Here is a 16,576-nt window from a genome sequence, read left to right as displayed (position 1 = left end):
AGAGAGAAATACTGTTAACTGATGGTAGATGGTGGGGATTATAATCAATGTAATGAAACAAAGTATATGATTTGTTGAATGTAAAACTGATGATATGCCCTGTAAACTTTCACTCAATCCCCAATAAAAACATTAAATTAAAAAATAAAAAAAGAGAGAACCCTCCTTTTTACAACTGGGAAAAAAAAAAAAAGTACTAAGGTCCTCTTTAATCTTTTTTTTTTTTTTGCTTAAATTTTCTCTTAAATATCAACCCCCTGTCTAACACAGAGTCTTACACTTGTAAGGTACATTAGTAAATTTGAGGGAGCTTCACTACATTTGGAGAAGTTTTTCATTATCTTTTCATTCCATTTTTCTACGAACTTTTTGAAGCCCTCTCATATTTGTGGATAAAAGTTTGTTCTAACCTGGGACCATTTCTCCCAAATGAGAAAGCACAGCTCTTTGTTTTATGTTTTGTAAATTTCATTTTATTCAACTACTTTTTACTCTTTAATTCTTTTTTGGATATTCATTCTTTTTGGAAACTGCATTGTTGAGGGGATTATAGGAGCAAATACAGGTATGTGGCAACATAAATGATAACTTCTATGAAATAGGATGTTATGTAACTTGAACATTGTGAAAATTGTTATTAGGTGCCATCAAGTCTGTACCAACTCATAGCGACTTTATGCACAAAAGAACAAAACACTGCCCAGCTCTGCACTAACCTCACAATTGTTGTTGAGCATAAGTCCATTGCTGCTGCCACTGTGCCAGTCCATCTCATTTGGCGTTTTCCTCTACTTCCTCTATTTCACTGAGTATCCATTAGGGACTGTTTGCTCCGAATAATATGAAGTCTGGCCATCCTGGCTTCTAAGGAGCATTCTGGCTGTACTTCTTCCAACACAGATTGGTTTGTTCATTTGGTAGTCCATGATGCTTTTAGTATTCTCCTCCAACACCATAACATAAATACATCAATTTTTCTATGGTCTTCCTTATCCATTGTCCAAATTTACATGCATATGAGGTTATTGAAAATATAATGGCTTGAATCAGGAGCACTTTAGTCCTCAAACTGACATCTTTGCTCTTGAACCACTTTAAAGAGGTCTTGTGCAGCAGATTTGCCTAATGCAATGTGTAGTTTGATTTCTTGTCTGCTGCTTCCATGAGTGTTGATGGTTGATCCAAGCAAAATGAAGTCTTTAACAACTTCAATTTTTTTCTCCATTTATTTTGATGTTACTTGGAGCTCTGTTAGCGTAGTGGTTACGAATCGGGCTGTGAACCTTAAGGTCAGCAGTTCGAAACTACCAGCTGCTCTGCAGAAGAAAGATGAGGCGTTCTGCTCCCGTAAAGATTTACAGCCTTGGAAACCCTGTACAGGGTCACTATGGGTCGGCACCCACTCGACGGCACTTAACAACAACAACAACAACAATTGCTCCAATAGTGAGGATTTTTGTTTTCTTTACATTGAGATGCAATCCATACTGAAGACTGTGGTCTTTGATCTTCATCAGTAATTATTTTAAGCCCTCTTCAATGTCAGCAAGGAAGATTGTGTCATCTGCATATCACAGGTTGTTAATGAGTCTTCCTCCAGTCCTGATGCCACAATCTTCATCATGTAATCCAATTTCTCAATTATTTGCTCAGCACACAAATTGAATAAGTATGGTGAAAGGATCAACCCTGGCTCAACCTTTCCTAATTTTAAGCCATTCAGTGTTCCCTATTCTGTTCAAGCAACTGCCTCTTGGTCTATATACAGGTTCCTAATTAGTACAATTAAGTGTCCCAGAATACTCATTTTCTGCAGTGTTGTCCATAGCTTGTCATGATCCACACAATCAAAAGCCTTTGCTTATTCAATAAAGCACAGGTAAACATCTTTCTGGTGTTCTTGCTTTCAGTTAAAATCCATCTAACATCAGCAGTAATATCCCTGTTCCATGTCCTTGTCTGAATCCAACTTGAACCTCTGGCAGTTCCCTGCCAATGTACTGATACAACCATTTTTGATGGTCTTTAGCAAAATTTTACTTGCATGCAATAATAATGATATTGTCTGATGATTTCTGCATTTACTTGGTCACGTCTCTTTGGAATGGGCACAACTATGGATCTCTTCCAGTCGGTTTGCCAGGTAGCTGTCTTCCAAATTTCTTGACATAGATGAGTGAGTGCCTCCAGTGCTGCATCAGTGTGTTGAAAATTTCCCATTTGTATTCCATCAATTCCTGGAGCCTTGTTCTTTGCCAATGTCTTCAGTGCACCTTCGACTTCTTCCTTCAGTATCATTGGCTCTTAATCATATGATTCCTCTTGAAATGGTTGAACATCAACCATTTTTTTTTGGTCCAGTGACTCAGTGTATTCTTTCTTCTTTTGATTCTTTCTGCATCATTCAATATTTTGCCCATAGAATCCTTCAATATTGCAAGTCAAAGCTAGAATTTTTTTTCTTCAGTTTTTTCAGGTTGAGAAACACTGAGCATGTTCTTCCTTTTTTTGTTTTCTAACTCCAGGTCTTTGCATATTTCATTATAATATTTGACTTTTTCTTTTCAAGCTTCCCTTTGAAATTTTCTGTTTAGCTCTTTTACCTCCTCATTTCTTCCATTTGTTTTAGCATCTTTATGCTGAACAGAAAATTTGAGAGTCTCTTCTGACATCCATTTTGGTCTTTTCCTTCTTTCTTGTCTTTTTAATGACCTTTTGCTTTCTTCCTGTATGATATTTTTTATGTCATCCCACAATTCTTCTGATCTTTGGTCATTAGTGTCTAATTCATCAAACCTGGTCTTGAGATTATCTCTAAATTCAGTTGAGATATGCTCTAGGTCATATTTTGGCTCTCATAGACCTGTTTTAATTTTCTTCAGTTTCAGCCTGAACTTGTATATGAATCATTAATAATCTATTCCACAGTCTGGCCTTGTTTTGGCCATCGTCTCTTTCCATAGTTGTAGTCAATTTGATTTCTGTGTATGTATTCCATCTGGTGAGGTCCATGTATATAATCATCTTTTATGTTGTTTAAAAAAGGTATTCACAATGAAGAAGTCATTGGTCTTGCAAAACTCTATTTTGTGATCTCCAGGATCATGTCTATCACCAAGGCTATATTTTCCAATGATTGATCCTTCCTCTTTGTTTCCAACTTTTGCATTTCAATCACCAGTAATTATCAATACACCTTAATTGCATGTTTGATCAATTTCAGACTGAAGAAGTTGGTAGAATTCTCCAATTTCATCAGCACTGGCTTTAGTGGTTGTTGCATAGATTTGAATAATAGTGATATTAACAAGTCTTCTTTGTAGGCATATGGATATTATCCTATCACAGACAATGCTGTACTTCAAGATAGATCTTGAAATGTTCTTATTGATGATGAATGGAACATCATTCTACTTTAATTTTTCATTCCCAGCATAGTAAACCATTCGATTGTCAGATTCAAAATGGTCAGTATCAGTCTATTTCAGTTTACCAATGCCTAGGATACTAGTGTTTATGCATTCCACCTCATTTTTGAAAACTTCCTAGGTTTTGACAATTTTCCTAGGTTCATACTTCATACATTCCATATTCCGATTATTAATGGATGTTTACAGCTGTTTCTCTTCATTTTGAGTTGTGCCCCATCAGCAAATGAAGGCTCCAAAAGTTTTACTCCATTTGCATCATCCCGGTCATGTCTACTTTGAGGAAACAGCTCTTCCCCAGTCGTATTTTGAGTGCCTTCCAACCTGAGTGGCTCATCGTCTGGCACTATTATATTCTAGTGTTCTTCAGCATGTTTCAATATTAAAATTCTGGCTGTATTTGACAATGTTCCACTGCTATTCATAAGGTTTTCAGTGACTAAATATACAGAGGTAGTCTGTCTCTCCATCTTCCTACTCTGTCTTTGTCTGGAAGCTCATCCTTAATCTGTCCACCATGGGTGACTCTGCTGGTATTTAAAATACCAGTGCCATAGCTTCTAGAATCACAGCAACAGGCAAATACAGGTATATAATACAGTGTTTACACAATATCCAAATTGCTTAACGTCTAAGGACACATGACTTGTGTGGAGCCTCAGGTCTGAGTTTGAGCAGCTGCTGCTCTTTGCAGCTAGGCCCGCCTTGATCGTTTCCTCTTCTATGGGCACAGGTGGGGAACCGGGAGAGAAGGGTGTTTGTTCCTTACTTGGTGGTGCTGGTGCCCTTTCCCCCTTTGGCTATTGCAGCAGTGGGGTCTCGAACCTTGGCTCAGAGGAAGAGTCTGCAGCCCTATGAGCTGAATGGGCTTCCACCCTGAGACCTTCCCCACCTCTGCTCAACACTAAGAATAGGTATCCTGGGGTGTGCACAACTTCAGGTGGCCTCAGGGAAGATGGCAGTCCTGGGGGACTATCAGGAGTTCCCCCTGCCTTGCCCCTATCCATCTCGCATCATAAGGACATCTCTTGGAGTCCCTCACCACCATGATGAGGCCCTGCTTTGCATCTATGACACACCCACCCACTCAACTCTGAAGTGCTAAGCCAAAAGAGGAGCTGGATCCTCGACATCTAGGAAGTCAAGATAGGGAGAAACACCTCTTGGCCTGGTTCTGTGGGCCACAATGCAGGGATGCTTAAGAGTCTGCTGAGAGCCCTTCCTTAGAGACCCAAGTGTGGGGATAGCATTGGGCCAGTGGCAAGCTTGGAATTTCCCAAGGACCAGCCAGGAGGGGCTGGACCCTGTATACAGAATAGGAGCATGACACTCCTGCTGGAGGGAGCCCCAGGCACCAGCAGCCCAAGTAGACAGATTTGAAAGGAGGTTGTGACCTGGAGATGGACTTCAGGAACCAGCAGGGTGGCATGTTGGGGTGAGAAGTTACACCACTGTGAGACCTACAACAAGAGCTTCAAGTACAACTCGCTGTTGATAAAGCACCAGCGCACCCACCATGAGCATGGCGAGCTCTTCCATACTAGTCCAGCTTCATCCAGCACCACCACATTCACAGGGGCAAGAAGCCTTACCACTACCGTAAATGCACCAAGTGCTCAAAGCTCATCCAGCACCAGAGGGCTCATTACTGGGAGCAGGTAGAGCAGTCAGGTGGGACTAGAGACCCTGTGGATCCAGAGGAAAAGACTCTTGCCCACCAATACTCCTGTGCAGCACCTAGTTATGAACACACAGTGTTCCAGTAAATCCTTTTTGGTAGCTGCAGGGGAAAAAAATGTATGGGCTCAAAGTCTGATGTTGTCTGGACAGACGTTATGCCACGATATATATACTTGTAAAATGTGGAGATTCCTCAGTAAGTGCTTGTTATCAATTGCTAATGTTTATGAATATTACCTATCAGCGACAAAAACTTCATGGTAGAAACTCATGGTATGGCAGAATTAAATATTTTTGAGTGTCAGAAAACTGATAACCCCCAAACCCACATAAATTAAAACTACTTGACGTAAATGATAACGAAACTGTTACCAGGTATGAAGCACTTCCTATATGACAGCCATTGTGCTTGGTGCTCCACTTGCATTATCTTTCTAAATGTTCACAACCTTGAGGTCCTTGTACTATATTATTGTTGTTGTTAAGTGCCATTGAGTCGGTTTCGACTCATAGCGACCCAATATAGGGTTTCAGAGGAGCGGCTGGTGGGTTTGAACCGCCGACCTTGCAGTTCAAATAGACCTTGTGGCCGAGTGGACTATTATCGTTGGTTGTTATTACATGCTGTCCAGTCGGCTCCAACTCACAGCGACCCTGCAAAGGGATTCCTAGGAGCGACTGGTGAGTTTGAACTGGCAACCTTGCGGTTCAAGCAGACATTGCAGTCACGTGCTTAACCTACAGCGTCACACCAGGACTATTTATTATTAGCTCCATTTTAATTTTCTCAAGGTCACACAATCAACAAGTGGCATTTATGTTTATTTGCCTTTTCTAGAGTTTTATTGTGTTCCAGCAGGAGAGAAGCCTTGAAGGTACAAAGGTAAACAGTCAAGGCTCCAATTACCCAAAGTTTCAGTTTCCAAAGGGCGGGATTAGGAATGACGAGTAAACAAATAGCTATAATACCGCGTGGTAATTGCTCTAATAGAGGCTCACTAGCAAAAAGTGCTACAAGATCTCAGACACGGAGAAAAGTGCAGAGAGTTTATAATGGTTCAAAGGAAAGAGTACCGAATGACGGTTATGTAATGAGCAGTCGTCCTTTGACAGTGTGGCAGATGTGTCCTGTAACAAGTATGTTCTAACGAATGAACAAACAAAGCAGAGTTAAAAGTAGAAGCCGAAGAGGCTGGTTACGGACTTGTTTGACAAGTCGGGGCAAGGCCGGAAAGGGGTTAAGACGAGCCGGTGGGCGGGACCCAAACGTTGATTGGCAGGGGTGGGACTAAGCTCTTCGCCCGCCCCCTCCGTCCACCCCAGCTCCTCCAGCCGGTGGCCGGCGAGGGTACAGCCTGGGCAAGGGCCGGAGCGCTGAGGGGAGCCTCCTCGCCCCTCCCACGCTCTGTACCGAGCTCCGGGGGCTGGACGCGTAGAAGTTGAGCGGCGCCTGAGCCGGCCTTGTGGACTGACAATCGGCAAAGTTTGGCCGGGAAAAGAAGCGACCTCAAGCCCCGGCAGGTGGCGGCCAACCCTGGGCAGGGACGCTCGCGGCCTGCGGGCAGGCTGTAAACGAGGGTGAGCCCCAGCACCCGGCCCTGCGCGGAATCTCGAGTCGTCGGTGGCTTCAGGAGTCGGCCCAGGAACGCGGCAGCGGCGGGAGAAAACAACTCTGAAGTTGGCGAGAGGCACCGCCCCTGCTCCCGGGCTGTCGCCTTTCCGCCCCCCGCCCTGGCATCCAGAGCGCGGGTCGAGGAACTCAGGTCATGGGGCCCCCTCGGGGAGGCGGCACTGAGTGGCCTGTATGTCCGGAGAGGCGCCGCCTCCCCACGGGCTAGGCGACAGAAGCTCCGGGACGCTTCCTGCACCTCTGGGCGGCCCAGGATGCTGCCGGCCAGCCTCCTCCTCCTCTTCCTCCTCCTGGGTAAGAAACCGGAACGAGACTACCTACTCAGCACCCTTCCCCCAGGGCTATCGCTGGACCCAGCTGCTCCCCTTCCTTTCCTCATACACGACCCTTCAGACCCTTCACTCTGCCTGACCCTTCACTCTGTTCTCCCGTGTACTCCTCTTCCTGTCGTCACACTCAGCCCCCTGGAAATAATCAGCCACTCCACTCAGCCTTCATCCTCCCGCCGGCTTCCCTAGACCTCCATACCCACCCCACAGGCCATTCTACCGGTCCTTCCTTCGAAATCAAACTCTACAGCCTCCCCCTGCCACACCATTCGTACCCATACTGCCCGGAAGTCCCAGTTAGCTAGCTTCCTTCCTTCCTGAGTGGCTCAGGTAAAGAACATTCCTTAGGGCGACTCACTCTTGCACTCTCTCGCTCTTCCTCTAGGGGGCGCTCTGGCACATCCAGACCGGATCATTTTCCCAAATCTTGGTGAGTTAAGTGAACCCCTCCGTCTTGGTAATGATGAAGACCCAAGACAAGGTTTCTGTGAATCTCTCTGGTACATACCAGAGTCTTGAGAGATGATCCATCTTTCATTTACAGATGGGGAAACCGAGGCCCCGTGTGGGCCCCCACCTGGCCGTTGTTATGTACTACAATTTGTTTTTTCTAAATATCTGGTTGATTTCCTAGTTAGAATTTAGTCTACTGTAGGTTAGAAGCAATTTTTCTGCTCCTCCTGGCCTAGTGACTGGTAGAAAGCAGTTCTCAGAATTGTCTGCAGTGTTAATATTTTTAACCATGGAGACTGTGTGAGGAAGGAAAGGGACTGGGCTATGACCCTAAAGTGTCACAGGAGTGCCCCCTTTCCTTTGTGAAGACCACCCTGTTTCCTTTGTGAAGAGCCTAGGCATTTGAGGACCTCAAGCTGGGGAGGGGTGGGATACTAAGGGACCCTTGGTCAGTGTCCTATCTTGCTCTCTGCAGCCTGTGAGGCGCCCCCAGCTGTGCTGTTGGAAGTGCAAGGCACCTTACAGAGGCCCCTGGGCCGGGACAGCCGCAGTTCCCCTGCCAACTGCACCTGGCTCATTCTAGGCAGCAAGGAGCAGACTGTAACCATCAGGTGAGAAACATCACAAGGCCTACTTCTTCTCGCCTGTTCCTCCCCACTCCACTCTGGGAATGTCTCCGGGATCACTTCTCCATGGAATTTTCATTTTCTTCAAGGGAAAAGAATTTTATTTGGTCTTGTTGTTGTTAAATGCCATCGAGTTAGTTCTGACTCATAGTGATCCTGGAAGAGTTTCCAAGTAGCAGTTAGTGGGTTAAAACGACCAACCTTACAAATTCGTAGTCCAGTGCTTATCCTATGTTGTTGTTGTGGTGGTGGTTAAGTGCTGCTGTCAAGTCAGTTCCGACTCATAGTGATCCTGTGTAGGGTTTCCGAGGAGCAACTTGTGAGTTTGAACCACCGACTGCAGTTCAAACCAACTATAGTACCACACCACAAAAGCCTGACTTGTTCTGTTGAATTGGAGTTGGGCTGGGGTAGCCCTGGTACATCTAACTTGAATCCTGTCACCTCTGAAGCACAATGGTCACTCTATTGATAGTCTCTGGACTGAGATATGATGCTCTGAGAGGGGTCCTTCAATCTCTTGCCCATGCCCTGCCTTAATCAGCGCAGAACATTTATCGAATTCCTCAAGGTTTTTAAAACATTCCGGGTATCCCCAGCGTACTCTGGATTGGAGTTCATGTCCATGTTAGGAACCTGTTTGTCAAACAAAGTTCACATCCTATGAATTGATCTCAGAAGGGGGTAGGCCAGGGAGAGAACAATCTGGGAAGAGAAAGTTGGGGCAGAGAATGCACAGGGAAGAAGTGGTGAGTTCTAGTCATTGAACTTTATAGTCGTTGCCAGTTACTGCTGGTACCATGCTTGGATGACAGTGTTCCAACAACTAAAAAGTTCTACATCTGCTCTCAGCTCAGTCCCTGAGCACAGGAAGTTTTTTGAGAGTTTCTGTGATACACTTCATATTTCATATTGTCACTGTTGGGACTATCCCCATTGACTACAAAGTTTTCATTGGACTACTTGGATTGTCCAGAAGCAGGTATTTGTGCTTCTTAGGCTAGCAGGGAGCTGGTGTACTGGGGAACAAAGAAGCTGGCAGGAGTCAAGAACGTCTCATGTCCTATGCTGCTGTCTCCCTGTAGGTTCCAGAAGCTGCACCTGGCCTGTGGTTCAGAGCGCCTAATCCTGCACTCCCCTCTCCAGCCCCTCATCTCCTTATGCCAGGCACCTGCCAGTCCCCTGCAGCTGCCCGGAGGCAACGTCACCATCACCTACATCTATGTTGGGGGCAGAGCACCCATGGGTCAGGGCTTCCTGCTCTCCTATAGCCAAGGTGGGCTGAACAATGGTGTCCCTGAAACCACTGGAACTGGCAATGGAAGCCCCAGGGCAGTGGGGGGATTTCTGCAAGCTCCAGTGCTTCACAGCCCCTCTCCTTGGTACCTCTTTGCAGATTGGCTGGTATGCCTTCAGGAAGAGTTCCAGTGCCTGAACCACCGCTGTGTACCCTGGGCCCAGCACTGCGATGGGGTCGATGCCTGTGGGGATGGCTCTGATGAGGCAGGCTGTAGCTCAGACCCCTTCCTTGGCCCAACTCCAGCCCCCTTCCCTACCCCATCTTGCAATCGCACCTTAGAGGATTTCTATGGGGTCTTCTCCTCCCCTGGATACTCACACCTAGCATCAGGCTCCCACCCCCAGTCCTGCCTCTGGCTGCTGGACCCCCACGATGGCCGGCGACTGGCAGTGCGCTTCACAGCCTTAGATCTGGGCTATGGGGATGCAGTGCATGTGTATGATGGCTCTGGGCCTCCTGAAACTCCCCGCTTGCTTCGTAGTCTCACCTACTTCAGCAACGGCAAAGCTGTCACTGTGGAGACACTGTCTGGCCAGGCTGTCGTGGCCTACCACACAGTTGCTTGGAGCAGTGGTCGAGGCTTCAATGCTACCTACCATGTGCGAGGCTACTGCCTGCCTTGGGACCGACCCTGCGGCTCAGGTTTTGGCCTGGGGGCTAGCGAGGGCCTAGGTGAGCGCTGCTACAGTGAGGCACAACGTTGTGATGGCTCATGGGATTGCGCCGACGGCACAGATGAAGAGAATTGCCCTGGCTGCCCGCCTGGACACTACCCCTGTGGGACTACCGGCACCCCTGGCGCCACAGCCTGCTACCTGCCTACTGACCGATGCAACTACCAGACCTTCTGTGCAGATGGAGCAGATGAGAAACGCTGTCGGCACTGCCAGCCTGGCAATTTCCGATGCCGGGATGAGAAATGCGTGTATGAAACGTGGGTGTGCGATGGGCAGCCAGACTGTGCCGATGGCAGCGATGAGTGGGACTGCTCTTATGCCCTGCCCCGAAAAGTCATTACAGCTGCAGTCATTGGCAGCCTAGTGTGTGGTCTGCTGCTGGTCATTGCCCTGGGCTGTACCTGCAAGCTCTACGCCATACGCACCCAGGAGTACAGGTCAGTGAAGAAGTACTGTGGGTAGTGGTAGTGGTAGTACTGGCCACAGAAGGGCCTGGACTGAGGGTCAGATTCTCCATGCAGCCACAGAAGAATCAGAAAGGGACCTACTTTGACAATACGGTCTGCATGATCACCTTGTACACTGGATCCTCAGGTTGTCCATCCTAGGGACAGAGTCCATCCTCAGCTGAGAGAAGGACAGGGCTAGATCCTGAAAGCCATCTCAGGTGACTTTTGGGAAAGCCAGGATATGGTTCCCACTAGCTTGGCTTGGATATGGAGGACAGAGGCCTGTCCAGGCTAGGTATGTCATTCTGACTGGGAGTCACCAGTGACTAAGCAGCACTCTCTCCTTTCAGCATCTTTGCCCCTCTCTCCCGAATGGAAGCTGAGATTGTGCAACAGCAGGCACCCCCCTCCTATGGACAGCTCATAGCCCAGGGTGCCATCCCACCTGTAGAGGACTTCCCTACAGAGAACCCTAATGATGTAAGTCACCCTTCAATCCTAGCACCTCCTGGTCTCAGCCCTGCCATGGCTTTGCCATTGTACCCTGCTTCTCTCGAGCTTCTGGCCCTCCCGACCTTCCTCCAGCTCCCATGTCTTTCTCCTCTTCTTGCAGAACTCAGTGCTGGGCAACCTGCGTTCTCTGCTACAGATTTTGCGCCAGGATATGACTCCAGGGGGTACCACAGGTGCCCGCCGCCGCCAGCGGGGTCGCTCTGTGCGTCGCCTTGTACGCCGTCTCCGCCGGTGGGGCCTACTTCCTCGAACAAACCCTCCAGCCCGGACCCCTGAGACCAGATCCCAGGTCACACCTTCCACTTCCCCCTTTGAGGCCCCAGATGGCAGCACAGGCCCAGCCCATGAGGGTGGGGCTGTGGGTGGGCAGGATGGGGAGCAGGCACCCCCACTGCCCATCAAGGCTCCCCTTCCATCTGCTAGTGCACCCCCTGCCATCCCTGATGTCACAGGACCACTGCCCTCAACACCCCTGGAGCCATCACTGTTGTCTGGAATGGTACAGGTCCTGAGGGGCCGCCTCCTGCCCAGTCTCCGTACCCCAGGACCAACCCGGACCCCACCTGGACCCCACACAGTCCTGTCCCCAGAGGATGAGGATGATGTGCTGCTTTTACCACTGGCAGAGCCAGAGGTCTGGGTGGTGGAGGCGGAGGATGAGCCACTGCTTGCCTGAAGGGAAGGGGCCTGACTTCCCAAGGAATTCTGGTCACAATGGCACCTGCAGCTTCCCCTCCACCTCTTCCCTCCCTATCCTGCAATCTGAGGCCACTTGGAGGTCCTCCCATTGTCCCTGTGTCCATGCTGTAAAATTAGGTGTCCTTCAGGTAGGAAGAGTGCTCACACAGAGCCCCCTGTGCACATAGCGAGAACACAGTCCCTCCACCACCATCCTTTCCCACACCACACCACCATTCCGGTGAGTCTTTTAAGTTTAGTTTTTAAAGGATCACAGGCCTGGAAACTCCTTCCTTGCCAAAGCCCCACCCAAAAGTGACCTTATGCACCAAGATGCCAATTGACTGGAGATATTCCAATCTTCAAGCCGGACCTGAGGTCTTGTCAACTAGAATCCTTCCTACAGGGCCTGGCTCATAGAAAGAGCTCAGTAAATGCTTTTGTCACATAGCTGGGTCATTCCCCAGGAAGCCAAGATAAAAAAATAAAAAGGAATCATCAATTTTAAATTTTTCTGCAAATTAGCTGTGAGCCTAAGCCCTGCCTCTGTATTCCTCTCACTTTACTCCAGAGCCCTCACTCTTCCTTCTTCTCATCCAGCTTCCAACCACTCCGTCCAACCCTCTCCACTGCCACACACTATCCGGGGGCCAGATCTACAGTGCCTGATGCCAGGACTGAGCACCAAACTGCTTCACTCACTACTAGGCTGGAAGTCTGAGGAGATGCAGCCAAGAAAGTTCTTATTTTAGAGTACTCCCAGAGCACAAATCACAGGAGCAGACTGTCCCTGGTAAAACACGTGAGCCATGTCTCCTGCCCTTCACCCTCTACCACCAGGCACGTATTACAGTCTGTTCTAGGCGAGAAATGAACTCTCAGCCAGAATGTCTCAAACAGGCAAAAATGAGTGAAGAGAAAAATCACAAATATTTAGGGTGTGAAGATGCTGGCATCATCTTGGCCAACTCCAAAAGGTCTTCCTAGAAGAGGGCCCAAACTGGGTTCGAAAGAATGCTATCAGCAGTTGCAGTCGAGCTGTGAATTCTAAACAGGATGAAAGTCCGCAGGACAAGCAAACTAAGGGGGTCCATGAGAGCCAGGGCTTTAGGCTAGACTCTGGATCTCCTGAGAAAATGGAGCTGGCTGAAGGGCAAGTAACAGCCAAAACCTAAGAAGAGCCAGGGAGGGTAATGGAGAGAGTGATCTGCAAAAAACGCTGGGATTTGACTAACTGTCCAAGTTTGAAAGGACATAGAAGGAGCTCTTGGGGGTCAGGATGATGTCTCAGGAACAAAGCTGAAGCATCCCAAGAAAACCCACTTCCATAGGAACAGGCTACTTCTCCGGGACTCCCTCTTCCTGCCTAGCCTAGCCCACCACCACCCCTCTAGTGGAGGGGCCATGTTACTGCTTGTGAGCATCCACCCATTCAGCACTAGTATTTTCTCTCTTCTAGTGAGCAAGAAACTGGGGAAGTGCCCGAGAGGGGATATGGGTCCCTGTGCAGGTCTAGGAGCCTGTATCCTGGCCATCAGGGAAGACCTGAGCTGCTTTCAGAACAGACCCTCTCCAGAGATTGGGGAAGGGGCTCCAGAGAACCTAGTTCTTGGTTCCTGTTTTCCCATTGGGCCCTTCCTCCCAAAGTCAAAATTCTCTGGGTCTAATCAGTGTCAGGCCTACTGAAGCAAGGAATGTTGATTTCCCTGCCCTTCCTCTTCCATCACCCTCTCCCTTACTCCTGTCTTCCCCATGTTGTTGTTAAGTACCATGGAGTCAGTTCCGACTTATAATGACTCTATACAGGGTTTCGGAGGCTGTAAATCTGTACGGGAGCAGAAAGACTCATCTTTCTCCCATAGAACAGCTGGTAGTTTCGAACTGCTGACCTTGAGATTAGCAGCCCGACTCATAATAACCTGCAGCCTGATGTCCTCATCCTTCATCCTATCTAGACCTTTGCCTAGGTGCATTGACAACTGGAAGGTGGACACAGATTTGAGGTAGAAGAATTCTCTCTCATGGAACACTTCAGAGGCCTGTGCCTATAGATTGTTGTTAAGTGCCATCAAGTTGGTTCCAACTCTTAGTGACCCTGTATAAGGTTTCCAAGAATTAGTTGGGGGGTTTAAATTGCCAATCTTGTGACTAGCAGTCCAGTGTTTATCCTACAGCATCACATCAGGACAGTGGGCATGAAACTCAAGATACCAAGTGTGTGCTCTATAAGATGCAAGCAGTCAAACAGTTTTTGTCAGAAGCTCGGGTGGCAGGAAGAGAGGCAGACTGGAAAAACTAAGATGGAGGGTCCTGTCCAGATGAGGCTAGGTAGGGCATCAGGGAGCAGCCACTCACGTTCATTATCACCAAGGCCCAAATAAAAGAAATGAGGCAACTCCAAGTCCTATCAGATAGACATTACAAGGTGCCCATCTCTAAAGAGCCACATCGAGGCTCTTGGTAGGTGGGGGAGGGGCCGGTCTTTTCAGCATAAGATGAGGATTAGGCTATATAAATGAAGGAGTCTAATGAAAGATTCCAGAATTCAGTCTGTAAGGAGCAAGATCTGGGCCTGAATAAAGTTTTAGAACTTACTAGGAGAAGAGAAGAGTCCTGGTGTGGCACTGTGGGTTAATGTGTTGGACTGCAAAGTTGTTTGAACCGCAAGGTCGGAGGTTCAAGCTCACCAGTTGCTCCTCGGAAATCCTATACAGGGTCGCTATGGGTCGGAACCTACTCGACGGCACTTAACAACAACAAGGCCATGAATGGTTCATCAACCTAATTTCACAGGTTCAGGAACAGCTTCAAAGGAATTATGAGACTAGCTTGGTCTCTACTGATTTAGACCTGTATTGGTTTAGTTTCAAGGCCCACCCTACCCAGACATGGATAAGAGGGACAGGAGAAGACAATTTCCAGTCTTCTTTTACTAATGGGATCAAGCAGGTTGTTTGTGGGGTTGGCGGGATGCTCAAGATGAAACAGCCTGATCCAGAGACCCCAGGCTGGAGCAAGGGTAGGCAGAAGTCATAATAGACAGTTATTGCTGGTATCATAGAAATGAATCCAATCACTAAGTGAACTTCCTAATACATGAAGTTTACTCCCTTACGATTTAAAACTTTTTAAAAACTCATTTTGGAAGAAAGTCCCTCGAGAATGCTATATTCCTCTGATCTAATATAAAATGTTTGACACCTGAGGATCATTCATAGAAAGCAATGATTTTTCTGCAGCAGTGTCTTCAGAAGTGATAGCTGTTTGCCTTTGTGTGGAGTGACCTCAGACACTTTTTAAAATGTTCATAACAGCTTTAAAAAGTTGTTATTATTGCTTAATGGTGCTAAAACAACTGAGTACCAGGGGCCACTTGCTGCTCTAAATGGGCTTCAAATCTACTAGTACAGGAGCATACAATGGATGCTTTCAAATTGTGACTAACGTAAGGATAGAGAGGCCATGACTGAGAACTTACCAGACTATGCAACATGAGTAAAATAATCACACATGAGTATTTTTGATGATTAGGAGCAGAAATGCTTCCTCTAGACCCTGCTCCTAAGTGACCCTCTTATTCCTAAGGTTACTGCTTGTCCTTTGTCACTGGAAAGGTCCAGTGAGTATTACAGTATAGACTACTTCCATTAATAGAAGACAGTTGGAATATCTGAGACAAAGAAGGCAGCACAGAATAGAGATGAAAAACACTTTCTGGCATTGGAAAGATTTGGGTGGAAATCCTGGTGTTCCCATTTCTAGCTGCATGATTGATTTGGTGACAAGACCTACCACTCTGAGACTTTGGGTCATGACAATGAAAGGAGAAAATGCAGGAAGATACAAACTGGGTGACAAGGGGAGAGAAAATCTAAATGTGTGCCGGGGTGCTAGGAGTGTCAGGAAGAGGACAAGAGGGGAATCAGAGAACATAGGAACTGGACAGGGAAGAAGTAGTAAAGACCCACCACTCCTGATGCCACAAAGAAGTAGATATCTGCAGCTAGAAGGCTAGTGGCCACCCCAGAAATCGATGGGAGGAGGGCTGGCAGTCCTCCTCTCTCACCCTTCCCACCTCCCTTTGAGAGGGGTAGATTCACTTCTCCTTTTTTTTCTTTCTGCTTTGATTAACACTGGATTGAAGGATCTAGCCAGCGAGAAAGGGGAGGAGTTTGAATCCACTAGATTCTAACAGCAAAAAAGCAGCTCTCACCTTCCTCAGATATGCCATCTGCATTGAAGCCAGGCTGAGACATGGGCACTATTGTGGGTCTTAGCTATGAAGAGGTGGGATGGGAAGGGAAAGGGAGGCATGGAAGCTTCAGGAATGGGACTGTTCCCCTGCCCCTGTATCTATCTCTTCTGGCTTACTTTCATTTGTCTTTCAGATCAGCTTTTAGCCTTTTGCTACTCCATTCAGCCACCAAGCTCCAGGTCCCTGACTCCTGCCATTCTTGCTCCCTTGTCCACTGATCCCCACCTCTCTGAACCCCATCTCTACACCTCTTTGTTCTGCTCCTACCTTAACCAGTCTCTGCAGAAGGAGTGTGTGTGTGTGTGTGTGTGTGTGTGTGTGTGTGTGTGTGTACACCCTCCCTGAGGGAAGCGACACAAAGGAAAGGGAATGGGGAGGTAGAAATGAGGGAATCCCGCTGACATCACTGCTCATTAGCATGTGTGACCTCATCAGGAGGCGGTACAATTTCCCCAGGTGTTTAGGGGGGAGAGCTTTGGTGGGGGTGGCATTTAAAAGGAAAAGCTGACACTGCTGCTGAGGGAAGGAGCGGGTGTTGCAAGCCACCAGGCTGCACAC

At 47.6% G+C, this 16,576-nt stretch overlaps 1 protein-coding gene across 1 annotated transcript; it reads left to right on the top strand.

Annotated features, from left to right (window-relative positions):
- The first annotated feature begins 6,845 nt into the window (after nucleotides 1–6,845).
- LRP10 (low density lipoprotein receptor-related protein 10) lies at nucleotides 6,846–11,806 on the top strand. Its single transcript, XM_006835453.1, has 7 exons — nucleotides 6,846–7,032; nucleotides 7,453–7,497; nucleotides 7,996–8,131; nucleotides 9,232–9,422; nucleotides 9,543–10,560; nucleotides 10,923–11,052; nucleotides 11,186–11,806. Exons 1-7 carry the CDS (start codon nucleotides 6,993–6,995, stop codon nucleotides 11,759–11,761), a joined length of 2,136 nt encoding a protein of 711 aa, XP_006835516.1. The 5' UTR covers nucleotides 6,846–6,992; the 3' UTR covers nucleotides 11,762–11,806.
- Nucleotides 11,807–16,576: the final 4,770 nt, after the last annotated feature.

This window comes from Chrysochloris asiatica, unplaced genomic scaffold (assembly GCF_000296735.1).
Source record: "Chrysochloris asiatica unplaced genomic scaffold, ChrAsi1.0 scaffold00017, whole genome shotgun sequence".
Taxonomy (NCBI): domain Eukaryota; kingdom Metazoa; phylum Chordata; class Mammalia; order Afrosoricida; family Chrysochloridae; genus Chrysochloris; species Chrysochloris asiatica.
This window is presented reverse-complemented; position numbering and strand designations above follow the sequence as displayed.

Coding starts and splice junctions, on each gene's coding strand:
- LRP10 (XM_006835453.1), top strand. CDS start 6,993: ATGCTGCCGGCCAGCCTCCTCCTCCTCTTCCTCCTCCTGG. Junction 7,033..7,452: donor CCTCCTCTTCCTCCTCCTGG/GTAAGAAACCGG, acceptor CTCTTCCTCTAG/GGGGCGCTCTGGCACATCCA. Junction 9,423..9,542: donor CCTGCTCTCCTATAGCCAAG/GTGGGCTGAACA, acceptor ACCTCTTTGCAG/ATTGGCTGGTATGCCTTCAG.